At 38.8% G+C, this 18,941-nt stretch overlaps 1 protein-coding gene across 4 annotated transcripts; it reads right to left on the bottom strand.

Moving 5' to 3' along the window:
- Window positions 1-135: 135 nt before the first annotated feature.
- On the bottom strand, window positions 136-15,262 carry snapc1b (small nuclear RNA activating complex, polypeptide 1b). Of its 4 annotated transcripts, none has more exons than XM_081351774.1 (15): window positions 14,967-15,262; window positions 14,853-14,882; window positions 14,528-14,620; window positions 9,742-9,846; window positions 8,304-8,382; window positions 7,214-7,351; window positions 6,549-6,708; window positions 5,602-5,742; window positions 4,901-5,008; window positions 3,429-3,578; window positions 2,122-2,166; window positions 1,895-1,957; window positions 1,614-1,749; window positions 1,468-1,533; window positions 136-1,347 (listed from the first exon to the last, which is right to left on the bottom strand). In XM_081351774.1, exons 1-15 carry the CDS (start codon window positions 14,977-14,979, stop codon window positions 1,292-1,294), a joined length of 1,383 nt encoding a protein of 460 aa, XP_081207900.1. In that variant the 5' UTR covers window positions 14,980-15,262; the 3' UTR covers window positions 136-1,291. The 4 variants fall into 4 exon arrangements, with proteins under 4 accessions (XP_081207900.1, XP_081207899.1, XP_081207901.1 ...); XM_081351773.1 differs by having other exon boundaries at window positions 14,528-14,698; window positions 14,967-15,113; XM_081351775.1 differs by lacking the exon at window positions 8,304-8,382 and having other exon boundaries at window positions 14,528-14,698; window positions 14,967-15,245.
- Between the last annotated feature and the right edge of the window lie 3,679 nt (window positions 15,263-18,941).

Here is an 18,941-nt window from a genome sequence, read left to right as displayed (position 1 = left end):
ATCCAAAACAAATAATTTCGTATACTGTGAAAAAATCAAAATAAAAATCCTTCCAGTTAGGCCTACTTGTTTACCAAGGAGAGAACAGTGTCAGCTAAGAGCACGCCTGAAATAAAATGAGACGTAATTTTGTTTGTCATGATGTAATGTTATAAAATAACGCAAAAGAATAAGAATAATAGGCTAATAATAATAGCAATGAAAACTATTAAAACATTTTTTTTTAGAAGTTACAAAAATTACAGAATTCTCATGTGATTTATGTAAACACTGTTGTACATTGTTAGTAGAGAAAGTAAATAAACTGTGGAGTAGAATGGAAATACTAGTTAATTACTTTAAATAAAAGAAAATCATTTATTCTTTATTTTTTTATAAGCATTATTTTTTACAATCTCCAGGAACAGATTAAGCTGGCAACACCATATACTCTCAAATTTAGCAGACAGTGTGCATAGAGACCCTGACCCTCCATTACTGGTCTGTCTCATGTCCCCAGCAAGCCCTGAGAGAAATAAAGCTCATCTTTACGTGCAATCAGGCACTATGATTTAGATGTATTGAATTTGCCTGAAAAGCTACGACCTATTAGGTGCGAACCACTGTATATAAATCCTGACTGTGCTGCCTGCAGACATAAATTATCAGGCGACTCCACACTTCGGCAGAGGCATGAATGAGAGAGGGAGAGAAAAGCTGGGATTGGAAGTGATAAAAGATATTGACTAAATCAAGCAGCCGAATGAGTACATCAATAAAACCTTAAGGTCAGAAAGAACTAGACCACATGCATGCAAAATAACACACAACTCTGTTTTTCTCTTTCTCTCAGTGTGTGTGAGATATATTATATGGCACAAACGCAACAGAAAGTGGACTGAGGTAAAAAGAAAAACAGGGAGAGCCAAGCAGACATTTTGAATGATCATAAAATCGTTAACATCATTTAAAACAGTAACAAATACTTCACACAAAAACTAAACATTGTAACAAGCTACTCAACAATTTGTTGATTTAAAACCAATAATTATTAATATACAATTGTCAGTTTTTTTCACATTTGTCCCAAACATCAAATGTATTCTGAGGCCAAATATTAAAATACTAAATAAAACAATAAAAAGAGCAGCCTTAAAAACATGTAAAATGTTAACTTTTAACCCAAGAACTGCAAGGTTTAAAATCACATGAAACAAATTAAATGAAACTGGAGCTTGATGCACAAATCACAATAGCTTTCAACACTTGGCGGCCCTCCAATCACAGTCCGTCCCGATGTAGGTGCTTAATGTTAAGAGGGATCGCTGCTCTTCTCTGGGTTCCAGTTGAATTTTTTCTTCCTTTTTTCTGGGAAATAAAAAAAAACATCTTGGATTGAACAGACTTCTCTTCCACTCTGATTGGTCAGCATGTTCTTATGACTCACTCTGATTGGTCAACATGACCTAATCCCATTTGTTTGCTTACCTGGTGCCTTCTCTTCTTTCACTGTACTCAAACACCACAGCCGGGTCAGCCTCTCACTCTCGTTTCCTGGAACACAGAAATGGCGATTATCAGTCGATGCAAACAAACCGTAGCTAGGTGAGTTTCTTTGAGTGGGGAGGACTTACCTTGAGTGTTGAATCGTAATTGAGTGCGTGTTTTAAGTGATGGGCTTCGCTTCTTTTTTGCTGGGAGCGTTTGTGAAAAGTCTGCTCCGGCTGCTGGGACCAACTGTGTCTGTCTGTGACGTCGAGACTTGGAGGCCTAACATGGAAATGATGGAAAACGATGCGTTTACAATCTCATGCTTAGTTACTCATGTAAAGTGTTTGTTTATCATATGTGTTCAGGTTATTATGTATAATCTTAACAAATAATCTGACCATTCTCTTATGATGTCTATATTTACCTCCGAAACTTGTCCATATGATCTGGACTTGATCGACGCTAACAGTTGGGCTCTTCGGGAGCTCTTTGGGCAGAAACAAATCCACAGACTTAATAACACAGAGAATAACACACCCCTCTGATAAAACAACGGTACTGCAACATCACTGCACTGCTGCAGAGGGAATGAAGCACTATGTAGTATTAAAGAGACAGATATGAATATGAATGTTTAACTTAGTCGCTTACTTCCTGATTTGAAGGTCCCTCTCCAGCATCCTGCTGCTCAGATTCCTAAAAACCAAACAAGACATACATGGTTTACACACACATATACACACAATATTCAGGATTAAATGCCATCATTGATGTAGTTATGTGCTACCATTTAAAAATTTGGGTTGCAAAGATTTTATAATGATTTTGTATCTTTAGCAAGTATTTTTAGTATCACAAAGGCTGCATGTATTAATAAATTAATAAAATTCCCTAACCTTTTTATATTAAAGGGTTAGTTCACCCAAAAATGAAAATTCTGTCAGTAATTACTCACCCTCGTGTTGTTCCAACCGCGTAAGACCTTCGTTCATCTTCGGAACACAAATTAAGATATTTTTGATGAAATCAGAGCTATGTCTCACTCCTCCATAGGCTGCTATGTGACCGAAACTTGCTGGCCCAGAAAAGTTATTAAAGAGATCGTTAATATAGTCTAAGTGACTCCAGTGGCTCAATCTTAGTATATCAAGCGACGAGAATACTTTTTGTGCGCAAAAACAAACAAAAATAACGACTTTATTCCACTTTTCATTTCCTTCTCTCTGGGCCTCGTAGTGTTTTTGCGCTGTGCGTCTGTGTTGCACGTCATCACGCATCACACACATGACCGGCGTCGGCCAATAGTGAGCCTACGTGGTGACGTGTAACACGGACGCGCTGCGCAAAAACACTACGCAAACCAACTAGAGGCCCAGAGAGAAGGAAATGAAAAGTGGAATAAAGTCGTTATTTTTGTTTGTTTGTGCGCACAAAAAAAATTCTCGTCGCTTGATATACTTAAGATTGAGCTACTGGAGTCACTTGGACTATATTAACGATCTCTTTAATAACTTTTCTGGGCCAGCAAGTTTCGGTCACATAGCAGCCTATGGAGGAGTGAGACATAGCTCAGATTTCATCAAAAATATCTTAATTTGTGTTCCGAAGATGAACGAAGGTCTTACGCGGTTGGAACAACATGAGGGTGAGTAATTACTGACAGAATTTTCATTTTTGGGTGAACTAACCCTTTAAAGGTATAGCGGAGGATTTTTTACTTCCGGGAGGATCACCTATACTATTGGTCCTCCTAATTGTCAATCATTCTGGTGAATCAATCAAACTTTTCAAAAAGTGGAGAGGGCGGGTCCTATCTAAAATTCGGAAAGATCCTCCGCTATGCCTTTAATATATACAACCCCATCTCCAGAAAAGTTGGGATATTTTCCAAAATGCAACAAAATCAAGAATCTGAGATTTGTTCGTTCTTTTACACTCATATAAACAAATATACTTACTGTACGGTTCCTCTGCCAACTGGAATAGGTGAGGATGGAGCCGTTAAGTTTAGGAACCAGGTTTTGTTGGATAAGATTCAGGTTTGGGTCTGGTTCAGCGAAAATAGCTTTCTTCAGACCCTCATAATGCTCATGGATATTTCCAATTTCCTGAGGTCCAGAAAAAAATATTTACTGTAAATATGGACTGTTAACCAAACAGTCTTCCCATTCTCACTCAACTCTTGAGCACACTTTTCAATTGTCAAAGAAACCCAATTTGAATTTAAAAACTCACAAATTAGAATCACAAATTAGATTATGTCTTTTAAATGGGATGACCCTGAAAATGTAATTGTTTTGTTATAGGCAAAATTCAGTAAGATCAATATTTAAATCATGCCTTTGACTGATCAGTGACATGGCCAAGACAGCAAATGTAACAGAACTGTTAGAACAAGTTTCACACATTCAGAAATCTATTTAAAGTCCCCCTGTGGTTAAAATCAAGTTTTTAATGTTTATATGTCTATGTGGTGTTTTAATATGCTTTAAGAACAAACCATGTGTAAGTCAACACCATTGCTGAGTATTTTCTCCTTAAAACTGCAGTGAACCAAAGACAGTCTCAAAAACCTGGTTTAAAACCACTGGTGTTTCTGACGTCACAAACTACCTTGTAACCAATCAGGTCAACGTGTGATCGTCAACGTGTGGATCTCTGAGCTGGTGTGAGTGAGTGGAGGCGGGGCTCATTTGCCTATTCATAGAACGTTAATACTAAATGAGGCAAGAGTAGGGCTGTCACTTTACATTCGAAAATCGTTTGCACAATCGATTGGACCAACCAACACAAGTTTCGAAAAACGAAAATAGGGAATTGATTTTAACGGTCTTTTCTCGGAGCGCGTCCAGCTCGTCACGATACGCCCGCAGCGAACGCGCGTCACACAGCAACTGCAGGCTCTGACACACACGCATAACAGCAAATTATCCTTCTGCATAATGTGTCTCTTTTTACAGCAAAACTGTTAATTTTGCCGGTATGCAGACAGTCTCATGCTTACAGATACAGATTCGGGCTACGGTCTACAATCGCCTATGTAGGCGAAATTTGTTTGACATTTCTAATCTTAAACACAGCCATGTTGAAGCCTGAGGTAATGTTTTTCATTTATGCTATGGCAGTCCACTCTGCTTATTGTTTTTTGAGAATGTTGCACTTCTGTTTGTCATTGTGCACGAAACTTCACGCCAATAAATCATCAGGAAAATTGCTGTCTTGTGCGCGTCTCAAGCGCCCTCTTTACGTTCGTCCTAATGCCTGTTAGTTGTCCGTGGATTTGCCCATATTTGCCATTTAAAATGGAAACGTCTTTAGACATGGAAAATCGATTTTACAATAGATTCAATGAACACTTATGTCTCAAAAACATATGTTTTTATTTTGGAGATATGTTTTTATTTAAAAAAATGTTTCCATGGTGACTCACCTCTAGAACGTCTGTGGTGATGAGTTCCTGAGGACGTGATGACGGTTCAACAAACTCTTCACAGATTTCTGTCTTCTTCCTATCTTCTTTCTTTTCCCTATAACAGAGCTGTAAACATTTACAATGATTAAGCACCAGGTTGAATCAGTTTATTTACATCAGTAAAAACTGGGCATCAAACACTAAATGACCAAGGATCACACACTACCTGACTTACAAGTTGCTCAAAACACAACAAATTAACGCAGAAACATGTTGCATTGCTTGTAAAATCCACTAACAATATCAAATAATGGATGGAATCATAGTCTTAAGCTAAATTTCTTTTCTTTTCTTTTTTAAATAAAGTTTTTTTGCCCAAAATCTGCAGACTAGCTCTGAATTAGAGTTGTCAAAAGTACCGGCTTCGGTACCGAAATGTCAAAAATGCGACGATACCAGCATTTTCCTCCAGCATTTTGAGAGCTATTGAGCTGAACACCCCTGACTGGCCATTGTGCTGACGCGTTCAACATATACGTGTATGTCTCTGTCTTAAGAATCCGTTCAAGAGCGCTCAAAATGCTGGAGAGAAATGATGGTATTGTGACATTTTTTAAATTTCAGTACCGAATCGGGGCAAAAGTTGTGTAGTGTATTTCAGCTTTTAGTTGTAACTTGTGTCTTGTATCCAGTTTGGATACATGAGCTTATAAACCTACTGGTGTTGGCATGGCAGTGAAGTAGAAAGCTTTATCTGACAGGAGCTTCCTGAAGACATAAACCACATCATAATGTTGAGCATTGACTGCATCCCTCTGAAAGTGCATGACATCCTCCCAGTCCTTCAGAGCAATGCGGATCTACAGAGACGTACATGCACAGAGACACAGACAACAGGTCAAACAATTGGAGTACAATATAATCGAGTTAGAATGATCTTTGTGCAAAAAAATCTAAATTCCATCATCAATAGGGGCTTTCGCACCGGGGTGGCTAATGAGAACTAATGGTTCCCATAGGAACGTTTTCCTGGTTGCATTCGCACCGCCAGTAGGAACTATGAAGTGGCGTAAGCCGCGCTTGTTGTTGAGACTTTTATTTTGACGGCGCGGCGGACGCCAGAGCCTGAGCTCACATTCTCTGTGTTCTTTAGTTTACGATTTGTCTAACAGTCTTGTCTAATACGATATTAGATAGAACTGTCATACATCGAAAGTAGACAGTAATAAAAAAAATAAGCGTATGCCGTGTGGTTGATGTCCAGTGTTGCTAGCTGAGCAGAAATATAAATCATGTTTCTCTTGGCCCCATCAAAGTTGCGTTGGATTTTCTCCTCAGCGTAAAGGTTAAGAGGCCCATCTATCATTGTTTTCCATGTTCGAAGAGTTAGTTTGTGGAGTAAATATATAGGCTAATAATATGTGTGTATACACAGCTTTTTTTTTTAAATGGCGGGTACTGCCAATCAGCGTACACTAACGTCACAGATAGTTCCTATAGTGCTAGTTTAGACCCTACTCTGAAGTAGGAGCTAATTTTACTCACCCTGTCATGTCATTCAAAACAAAAACACTAAAGGTCAATTGCAGTGCGAATTTGCCTTTAGACAAACAGCAACCTGTTTGAAGGCTGGCAAAGAGTGATTAGATGATGAATGACAGCACACCTTCTCTTTGGGAGTGATGAGTTGTGAGTTGAAGAGCCCGTACAGCAGATAAAGCCCCGCCACTCTGATCTGGAAAGTGTAGGGTGGAAAGAAGTATGGAGACGCCACAGACATGATCAGACGAGCAAACAGCCTTCTCTCATTTGCCTCTGGTTTACCGCTGCAGAAAAGAGAAGAGACAAAAGAAATAAACCTTCAAATTCCTTTTACTTTGATGATTGCTTTACAAAAATATCACCAAAGCAATACATAGAAAAAAGATGTCAGTAATGTTCACATAATACAAAAATATAATAAAAGTGATACTTGTGATCATGTGATAATGAAATAGAACATTAATTTGGAATAAATAAAACAATATTTTAATATACAATACAAATAAAACATAAATATACAATATAAATAAATTATTCATTATACATAAATATTGTATATAATATATATAAATATAAAAATACACAGAATAATACATAGAATAAACATTCAACAACATATCAGAGCAGTGGCTGGCTTCTATGCAGCTCAAGCCCTCTCCTAGTAAAACCTTTCTTTTAGAAGATGGTTTTAATCTCATTTGAAAGGTAATTTTAAAACAATGCGTATAAAATTGTCACTGGCATCTAGAGTGAGTGATTTCATTTGTTGAAGATGCTCGTAAGACTCACTAGAAGATGCTGCTGAAGTTCATGTCTCTCCAGACCTCCAGAAACTGCTCGTACCGAACTGACTCGGTCGCCTGAAAACGCGCCAGTAGTTCTTCGCAGTCTGCTTTTACCGGCCCCCTGAAATTCTCCATCCTAGCCCTTAATTAAGACCACACACACTCAATTGTTTACATGTTTAAAAATCCGATAAAAAATGTTTCTTGTGTTTCTCATTTCTTGAGTTTCTCGCTTCGCTCGTACACACTGGTCGGGATGGAAACGATTACATTTTCCTACTGCCCCCTAGTGTTTCGGCCGTACGTGTGTCGTCGTCTTTTTCTTCTTTTGTGTTTTGCAAACCAGCTTGAGGGGCATTTCCGCCACCGACTGGGATGGAGTGTGAAGCCTCGATGAACGAAAGGAACAGTTAAATTATAGAAAAAAAGTTTTTTTTATCCTCCTAATCAAATCTTTATCTCTTGAATATTTTAGACGAATATCGTAACTGTTTCTGTGCATTCTGAAATACATGCTGAACTGTAATGACATTGATTTCCAAATTTGTTAATTTTTCAACAAGCTGATTTCTTTCTCTTTTATATGCCTCACAGTGTATTAAAACATGTTTAACTGTGTCTGATTATCCACAATAAATGCAGCAGTCTGTCTCACTTCTCTTCTGTTCCCATACCCTTTTTTCAATCCCCACTTTAGGTTGAATGCTGAATAGGTGTCTCCCTTTTGACTCTTTATTCCATTCTTCTTGCCACATATTTCCAACTAACTCACTGTTTTAATAATACATTTGACTTCTGTTTTACTTAATGGAATTTCTATGTCAATCTCCTCTCTTCCAAATGCTGACTTGGCCAGCTTGTCCCGTACATGTGTCAGCCTAATCTTCTTATTTTGGTTCAGTGACGGCTCGTTCATTAATGCCACCTAGTGCTCATTATATATTCTGCATGGGTACTAGGATTTTTATTTTTTATTTTTTTTAACCTCTATGAATTCCAGCAGAAAAGGGGGAAAGCATTTTTTGTTGATGCATTTATCTCCCTCCTGAAACATACCCTTCCCCAAATGTTATCGTCTAATAAGCTCAACTCACCCATCGGCACGGGAGGCTTCCGAGCAGTGGCGTAGTGGATGGGCACGTAGGGCACGCACTGGTGGTGCCACACTTCCACCTAAAATGGTTGCATTTATCACTCTCCATCTACAAATCCTCTAGAGCTAAGTGGGTATCAGTGCTTGTGCGCTGCTCCCTATCAACCTATGTTACTGGCAGTTTTCCCTTTTTCAGATACAATGGCATCTTTCTTATTTACATCTACAAGAAAAAAAAAAAAGAAAAAAAAAGCTGTTGGCACCCCCAGACCAATCTGTCAGCATTCTAAATTTTCCAGACACTCTTATCTAAAATGACTTTTTACAATGCATTCAAGGTGTAGGAATAATAGGAGTTCAAGCTTTCCCTGGCAATTGAAGAAAGACCTTGGTGTTGCTATAGCATTAAGCTGTACGGTTTGCTTTAAGAAAATACAAGACACAGACTGTCATCGTGGCTTTATAAGTATAGTTTTTAATTATAATTATAGTTTAATTTGAAGCGTTTTCTTTAATAATTTCCTTGTTTAGATCATTTTATACAAACATCACATCACAAGTAATTTATCATAAGAAAAAATTAAAATCATAGTACAATATCAATTTTGAAGTACAAGATATATTACAGAATAGAAAGAGATTATTTTTTATTATTACTAGCCTAGTAAGTGCTTACGTTTATGGTCACGCATTACGTTTATGGTCAACTGTTTCTGATTTTCCACAATAAATGCAGCAGTCTGTCTCACACTTTCCTATAATATGCAGTAAATAATGAAGGTTAGTGTGTTCTATATGGAGCCTGGTCATAACAGTATTTACATTATGTACATAATGCTATGTTTGATTTCATGGGTAGAAATCTAACTGTGATCCCGTTACAGTGATCTGTACAGTGATCCCGTTACACAGTAGAGTTGGGAAATAAGCTGGCAACTGTAGCGCTCACAGCGGCTCCCACCATGCCTTGGCCTGTGACAGGGATAACTACAGTATCTAATGACAAACCACAACAGGACTTATTTTAGAAAACAATATTTAGTTTGAAATCACACATTGTGCATTTCCAGAGCAACAATTCACAATGCTACATCAAACACAGAAGATGAAAAAGATACTGCTGCTATATATATATATATATATATATACAGTAGTGGTCTGTAAAAAATAAATCTGCATTGCTTATCCTTTTGATCTTTCATTCAAAAAATTCGCAAAAATCTAACCTTTCATTGAAGTAAAAGAATTGAAAGTGGGGGTAAATCACATTATAAAAGAAATGCTTTTCTCCAAAACACGCTGGCCATAATTATTTACCACTACTGTATATATATATATATATATATATATATATAACATTTTACTTATTTAGTTGAACAAACAGATGTTAAATCAAAGTGTTATACAGCACTTAGTACTCAAGAGAATTATGGATTTACCATTCACTGCTTTGCATGTATGCATTCCAGCATATATACCTCCAGCCACAGCGCCTCCCAAGGCGCCTATAACAGCCGTAACTAGAATGCAGGTTACGCGGGTGCCTAAATAAAATAAAGATTTCAGAACCAGTCAATCAAATATGGAATATGGAAATATGGATTGCCATGTCTGCCAAAATAACACATAAATAAATATGTTAATAAATAAACATACAAAGAAATATAAAAAATATATATAATTAAATAAATATGTAAATAAATAAATATACAAATACATTATTATTTATACTTTTATTTATTTATGTATAAATGTATTTTTTCCATAATTTTTTTTTTCATTTATTTATTTCTACATTTATTTCCTAGTCTCTATTCGGACTGGATTAGTTTAACATGGAGAGGTGGGGTAAAGTAATAATTACCACAACTTCTCTGTGATTTTAGTCCCGTCCGAATGTGCCATCTCAGAAATCATTAGGGACAATGTCAGTAAAGATTACAGCGACTTTTACCTTCAGTAAAAAAGGTCCTGAAAAATGACCTCAGGTACTAATCTGTGCGAATAGACCTGCTGTAAATATGTACGTAAATATTCTGTAATTTCCTGTTTAAAAGTAGTTCAACGCGTTTTTTTAAGTATGGAGACGCTTGAAAAAGCATTCAGTTGCGTTCTAGACGCTGGGACAAGTCTGTGGCAAAACTCAAGTGCTTTCCACACACCATTCAGATCAAAAAGAAGATCGAAAGCACTTTTTAGAGGCACGAAACATCTTTTAGGGTTAGGAAAGTGCCTATTACCAACATAATTCAATCTGAAGTTAAAGGAGAACTCCGGTCAATTTTAACATTGAGCTCATTTTTTTGTACATTTGGAGTGCTGTCAATACAGAGAACAACAACAAAAATCGGTGTTGCCTACACCGTGTTATCCTCTTTTTTAAATTTGCACCCTGTTGACTTCAATGGGGCAAGTACTAAACCTGCTTTTAGCCTCTTAACATCCTTGATGTGTCATTACAAGTGCACAGAAAATGTGAGCGATTCCTTCTGAGTGAACACGAGTGAATCTGACTGCAGTAGATGTGAAAGATATGTATAAAAATGATGTTATTTAAGCCAGCGCAAATACCTGTGTTTACATCCTGTTTTCGGTTTAAGTTCAAAGTAATCGATTGCCGAGTTCACGCGCGTGATCATAGGTAATTAAACGACATTTTTCGTTGTTCTCTGTATTGACAGCACTCCAAATGTACAAAAAAATGAGCTCAATTTTAAAATTGACCGGAGTTCTCCTTTAAGCGAGAGACTGCAAGTTTTGAACGCTCATATTTTCTAAATGCGAATTTTGTTACTGTTTTGGAGCACACTAGCTTATAGATAACAGTAAAGCTATATTCATACTAAAAGCCAAAAAAAACGTACATTTTGATTTCATGGGGACTTTAATAAAGGATTTGTGGGCACAATCATGCGTTTAGATTTGTGGAGTAAAAGTTATAATTTTTGTTCTGAAGTAAAAAAGATCAAATTAGAACGGAACAGGAAGACAGGAGACTAAACAGACGGAATGAAAATTAAACCAAAACATATTCATTATAAGTAGCCTATTTTCCGGCTTCAAGAAAGGGCATTCAACTGAGACTGCATTACTGTCAGTCACAGAAGCCCAATGGATCGCAAAAGCTGCTTCCAAATCTTCAGTCCTCATTCTCTCATCTGTCTGCTGCCTTCGACACTGTGAATCATCAGATCCTTCTGTCCACCCTCTCATCACTGGGCATCACAGGAACTTCCCTCCACTGGTTCAAGTCCTATCTCACAGGTAGGTCCTTCAGGGTCGCATGGAGAGGCGAGGTATCCAGAGCACATCAGCTGACCACAGGGGTTCCCCAGGGTTCAGTTCTTGGATCCTTGCTCTTCTCCATCTACACCACATCACTGGGACACATCATACAGGCACATGGTTTCTCCTACCACTGCTATGCTGATGACACACAGCTCTTCCTCTCATTTCAACCAGATGATCCCACAGTAGCTGCACGGATCTCAAGCTGTCTGGCGGACATCTCGACATGGATGAAGGAACATCACCTGCAGCTCAACCTGGCAAAGACTGAGCTTCTCGTCCTCCCTGCCAATCCGTCTCTACAACACGACTTCACCATCCAGCTAGAGTCATCATCAATCACCCCATCAAGGTCGGTCAGAAATCTTGGAGTAACGTTTGATGACCAGCTGACCTTCACAGATCACATTTCAAAGACAGCTCGATCATGCAGGTTTGCACTGCACAACATCAGGAAGATCAGGCCTTTCCTAACTGAGCATGCAACACAACTTTTCGTCCAGGCCCTGGTCATCTCTAGGCTTGACTACTGCAATGCTCTTCTGGCTGGACTTCCATCATGTGCAACTAAACCCCTACAGATGATCCAGAATGCTGCAGCTCGTCTCGTCTTCAACGAGCCCAAGAGGGCCCACGTCACTCCTCTGTTCATCACTTTGCACTGGCTACCGCTCGCTGCTCGCATCAAGTTCAAGGCATTGACGCTTGCTTACAGATCTATCACAGGCTCAGCTCCCTCCTACTTTCACTCTCTCCTACGAGTCTACATCCCTGCCAGAAGCCTACGATCGGTCAAAGAGCGACGGCTCGTGGTTCCATCACAGAGAGCCACAAAATCACTTTCCAGAACATTCTCATTCACAGTTCCATGCTGGTGGAACACTCTCCCCACCCTCATCCGGAGTGCAGAATCCCTGACAACATTCAAAAGACAACTGAAAACTCTTCTCTTCCGTGAGCACTTAACCTCGTAAAAAAAAAAAAAAAAAAACCTTCCCTTTCCCTCTAAAACCTCGCTTATCGGGCTTATGATACTCTGAATAAAGAGTGAACTTCGTATTTTGAACACTTCTCGCGTTGTTTTTGCCTCTTCATGATGACTCGCTTATTTTAGTCCTAATTTGTAAGTCGCTTTGGATAAAAGCATCTGCTAAATGACTAAATGTAAATGTACATTAATGACACTTTAAAAATACACTTCCGTTCAAAATGTTTTGATTGGTAAGATTTGTAATGTTTTTAAAAGAGGTCTCTTCTGCTCACTAAAGCTGCACTTAAAACAGCTGTTTTATTTGTGAATATAGGCTATAGTAAAAAGTAATTTATTCTTGTGATCAAAGCTGAATTTATTCTTGTGATCAGCATCATTACTCACATGATCCTTCAGAAATCATTCTGATATGCTGATTTGGTGCGTAAGAAACATTCATTATTATTATTCTCAAACTTGTCAACGGTAGTGTATAACGTTACAAAAGCGTTCTATTTCAGATAAATGCTGTTCTTTTGAACTTTCTATTCATCAAAGAATCCTGATTTTTTTTTTACATAACTGTTTTCAACATTGATAATAATAATAATAAACGTTTCTTGAGCAAATCAGCATATTAGAATGATTTCTGAAGGATCATGTGACACTGAAGACTGTAATGATGAGTATGAGTAATGAGTAAGAAAATTCAGCTTTGATCACATAAATTACATTTTAAAATATATTAAAATAGAAAACAGTTATTTTTCTGACTTATTGATATAAGCTGTTATAAACTGTTACAGAATATTTATACTGTACCACACAGTGTAGGCCTACGTCATTAGTGTCTGCAGTTAAGTGTGTGCATAAAACGTTCTCAGATATAAACACATTTGTTTTGCTTAACCTATCAATGCACAATTTAATCCTAAAAATAATTTTAACATCATAGAAATAAATGTCAATTGTTACACACACAAACCATCTAAAGCTTTTGTAGCATTATATACTATCGTTCTAAAGTTTGGGATTAGTAATAATTTGTTTTAAAGAAACTGTTTTCAACATGGATTTCCCATTACAGTATCACCGTGAATATCATAATGATTTGTTTGCAATAATCTACAAATGCATACACAAACAATGTTCCTGCCGCATTTTACTCGACCTAGTTAGCAGAACAAATTAAACCGACAAACTAAACGCTCTCGTGGTGTACTGCCGTTGCTAAGCAATCATGAGCCTCGTTCTCCATGATGATGAAGAAGTTTCAGCAAAGGATAAATGGATTTCGAGCCCTTGCATTAGCTCTACTGCTAGATATATTTATGGAGATGACGAGCATAAAAACCCGCCCTGTACAGCTATGATCAGCTGTTCGTCCATCTTGGCTGAGCTTTCAGTGTTGTTACGGAAACGATGTTTTTATGGTTCGATCGATGTCAAATGACTTGCTTGGCGGCATTCTGAAAAGTTGAGATTTTTTCATCTCGCTGCGGCATAGACGCGCCTGGAAAAAACGAGCGTCGCAACGGCGTTGCTCTCTATTTGAGCGCGTCTACATTTAAAATAACAAACTTGAGCGCGCAAAAGACGCAACATATGTGAAGCCTCTAAGTTAGTGCTAGATCAGCGTAGAGCGTAGCAGTCAATAAACGCTACAAGGGAGGTCACGAACGGGAAAAATCGGTATAGCCTACGGGACGTCCGGGCTAATACGGGACAGTTGACAGCCCTACCTGAAACCGATCTCGAAATATCCAAATGCATGCGTTTTTTTCTTCCTTTTTACATTGTCATAGAACACATCCGATGTGCAAAAAAAAGAAAAAAAAAAAAAGGAAAGTGAAACACTGAAAGTGTAAACGAGGCCATTATGATGCATTCTGTCGGTGGGAAATCGACCGATTGCTTTACCGCCTGCGGGCATCTTAGAATTAAAATGTATGTTATGTTTGGCTCACCTGCGGATTGAAGAGTAGCTACCAAGCCTCCACCGGGGACCCCTCCTCCGTTTGAAATGGCAGAATATGACATCATAGAGGAGGCAGGTGAACCTGAACAAATTCCACATGCCGTGAAACCTAAACATGCTATAATAACAGGGACTGCCACAACTGCTGCAACTCCGACGGCTATACAAGTGGTGGAAACAAGGCATGAACAAACTTAGATGGATAAATATTTAAAAGACACTTAAACCATGTTAGCTATTATTTCTGTTGCAAAAAATTAACAGTTAAAATAATGTCTTCTGTCTAGTAAAACGAGATTTGGGATTTCTTTTACCTGCTCCTACACCAGCTGCAGTCATTATACCTTATAAGAAAACAAACAGGTAATGATTACTGTGATTGATGAATATAAAAAATGTAACAGTTAGCTATATGCTAGGCTACTTACAGTGAAACATCATAAGTCAACCGGGACGCTCTACAATTGCTGACTGCATGAGAGGTTGAGTTTAATAGTTTCTGGGTGTATCCCGATCCCGTATCCTTTTCAGGAAACGAAACTAATGCCAAAGCGTTTTTTCACGCGGCTGCGTGTTTCCCCCCAATTGTTTCCAATGGGTGTCTAAACGTTTTTAAAACGCCATGAGCGAAACGAGGCGCTGAGCGTTCGGCGTTTTTTACAGGTCGCCGAGAGTTGAAGACTGTTGAAGAATATTCAACTTTGGGTAAAACGCAGCGCTCATCACTGTCACTTTTTACCCAACAGTCCAATCACAGTGGAGGAGGGGCGGGAGTAATACCACACCGACCAACCGCCACATTCTGCTTGTACAACGTCAACAGATGACAACAACAAGCCCATAACGGGAAAAAATAATTTAGATCAAGAGCCAGAGAAAATAAATTACATTGTATTGACATTTTAATATAGAATCAACACAGAAACAAAATATGTGTGAAATGAGATACAAAGTGTCTCAACTGAAAAAAGCGCCCCTTTGATGGACACATGGCAGTGCTGCCTCCTTGTTAGTGCGCCTGAAGGGGGTCGCACACCGGACGCGCAGCTCAGCGCCGCGTCTTTTAAAGTCCCCATGAAATCAAAATTGACCCTATTTACTTTGTTAGCGCATATTACTAGTCTTGTGGTGAACAATTAATCCGTGCAAGAAAATATTTAAAAAAAAAAATTTTTACCATGGTAATCTTTAATCAAAATCTGAAAATGCCCCTCCCCTCTGCATTGGAGGACCTTCTCTGATGACGTAGGTTTGAGGAATTGGTTTGGGAAACGCTTAACCACTCCCCTCAAACCGTTAGTCTGCTATGAGCAGAGATGGAGAGGAGGAGCGCTAGAGTAAAACCCTGCCCTCTGTTCAATATTCCTTTTCACTGGGAAATACGTCATAACACTGGAGAAAAGTCGTTTGCAACTTCCGGTTCACGGGGACTTTAAATTCGAACACATTATTCTCTATGAGAGTACACACACCGGCGGCGTCTGTCCGCTTGCCATACAGCAACGGCTCAGGACCGTGTTCAAAATCCTGCCGCGCCACAGAGCGCCATTTAGACATAGTTTTATATTAAATTTACATTTATGTGTCTCAAATCTTAGTTAATGTATATAGCCTACGGACTTAACCCTGTGCTGCAATATACATTTAGTTTTATATTTATTTACAGAAATCAGAAAATTGCTGATGTTATCGGATTTTCAGCCTAGGAGAGAGTTGTCCTAGACGTGGCGCGGCGCTAAGCTGCGCGTCCGGTGTGCGAGCCCCTTGACTCTCACGCTGGAGACTCGGGTTCGAAGTCCGCTCAGAGCGGGATGAGAAGCCTACTAGTACGCGAGTGGATCGGTGGTTGCACATACTTTTAATTTCAATGCTCACTAAAGCTCAATAAATAGGCTCGTCATAGCTCTCACATTACTCCAGCGAGGTCTGTGGTAAATATTCCCCCTACGCAACTGACTTGAACCGAGTGTCCTTGAGTAGGCTAGCATCTGCCTGCAAAACCTGAGGCTGCATTTTCAGGACCCCAGTTCTAGGACTGCATTTCTAGGACCCTAGGTTTTTAGTGACAACACCACCTACCGAATTAGGACCAGCGAATATGGATGACAATCAGAGTGTGAGTATCAAATGCGAATCAATTTTTATTTGTTTAAATTTAAAAACAATTGTGATGCATTTCATTGGAAAGGTAACGTAGCCAACGTGATGGTGATTTGCTAAATAGTCTTGAATGCATAGCCATCATATATTAGCCTCTAATGCTGTAAAATGAATTGTTAGAGGCGACGCGGCGCACAAATTTTTCCAGGCGCGCCTCTGTTCATGGTTGCATAGCAACGACAGACTCCACGGGAGAGCTAGTGTTTGTGGAAAGGAGAGAGCGGTACGAACTGCAAAATTGATATCGAGAACCGTGGATTTACACTGATATTAGTACCGTCCCTAACTGCGTGGCGCAGTCACAAAAAACCAGGGTCCTAGAAATGCTGTCCTAGAACTGGGGTCCTGAAAATGCGGCCTCCGGGACTGCAGACTGTTGACACTCAGAGTTCACCTCTGAATGTGCGGGTTGACGCCTAAGCGTAGCTATTGCCTAAGAATTATAGTTACCTGACCGCAAGTCGAACGACGTTTCGCCCCGTCGATCACTATCACCTGGGAATAAGGTCTCTAGTGTTCTTAACCCGCTCCACACTATCACTTGGTAATGTCTCTAGTGTTTCGCTAAATAACTTGTTCCACTAATTAACTTGCTGCGTAGCAATAATAATCTACAGACTTCAGACAATGCCTTTGAATATGCTTCAATCACGGCCAGAGGATCTCAGACAAATTTCAGAGAGAATCCCACCAGCAAAAGGAATACAACCGTTTTTATAGAATAGGAGCATGGCAAAAATCTCCAGTAGCAGTATTAACATTAAGTAACATGGCATCTGACGCACAGAAGCCAATGGCACAAGTCACTTTGCGTATTGGCACATCCGCTGGCACATCCGGTCTTCATGTGCCAGTGGATAGTGGCATGTGTCACTGACATTATTTCCTTACAGTTTGATTGGTTCTTCATATGCAAACCCTTCTGTTAGGTAGAAGCAACTTAGATCTCAAATGATTAAAAAAAAAAAAAAAATAGAAAAGGGTTAGAAGTTCATTTGATTCTAGACAGTATATTTTTGATATTGTCTAGCCAGCATCTCAGAATTTTCCACTGGTTTCGACACAAACTTCAGAGTGCATTTTGTTCAAGTGGTAGTATGTTAGGCCTAAAGAAGAAGTATGCTTAGATGTTAGAGTTATGATTAGTTTGATATACATTTTACTATTTTATTAATTAAAAATCTATCACAGATCACTCTCCATACAAACCGCATAGAAGGTAATCCTCTTTATGATCGTGTTCTCTTCTCTCTTTTTAGCGATCACTCCATCAATCAGCCGGTGTCGATACTGCTGCGACACAGCAAGATCCAAAGGAAGCACCACCATATCAGACAAATACAAAACAAATGTCAATCATAAACATTTACATTACCCACATATCTTTTTAACATGCTATTATTATACAATTCTGACTAAGTTTTGATTGTTTAGCCTTCCTATTTAAAAGGCTGGCTGTAGGTTCAGAGTGTTCACAAATTAGCATATGGCATATCTCTCTCGGAAGTCATATTCTTTCATCAAAACAACTAAATGAAATAGAACAACTGGGAGAATGTTATTTATAAAATCATATAAAATTATTTGTTCCATTTAATTTTGTTGTTTTGATGAAAGAATATGTGCTTGCTGTAGCCAAGGTGATAAAACATAAACAAAAATGGGGCTTATAGTGGATGGGTGTATACTAACTATGGCATTGTGGAGTCTTTCATGCCTGTGCCATTAAAGGAGCAGTATGTAAGATTGTGGCCAAAACTGGTACTGCAATCACTTTCAAATTACTGTAGAGCAGTGTATCTCCTCCCACTCCCCCCTGACTCGAGGTTGCCAGATAGGCTGCAGGATCCATCAGGAACGTTTGTAGCTGCAGCTGTGGTAACTAGAGCAGAGCTGGCAACCCGGATGCTGAAACACTACTGACTTCGTGATTGGTAGATAGGTGGAGGGTGGGGCTTCAGGCCAAAACTCAAGATGACAACATCAACATCAGTTGAGGGCTGCAACTTCACTTTTTAAATGACAATATCCTGGCCGTACTACTGTTGTCAGTGATATAAGTATTTGAAATGAACATGATTTCTTAATGTCTAGTGACATATCAGGGCCATTTTATGATTAATTGAAATACATTTCTTACATACAGCTCCTTTAATCTACAACTAGTGTTAGACATTTGACCAGGGCCTAAAATTAACACTCGCCTAGCACCATATATGTGAGTAAAAATGTGTTGGCGAGTA

Source organism: Scardinius erythrophthalmus (genome assembly GCF_964197995.2).
Source record: "Scardinius erythrophthalmus genome assembly, chromosome: 21".
NCBI lineage: Eukaryota > Metazoa > Chordata > Actinopteri > Cypriniformes > Leuciscidae > Scardinius > Scardinius erythrophthalmus.
This window is presented reverse-complemented; position numbering and strand designations above follow the sequence as displayed.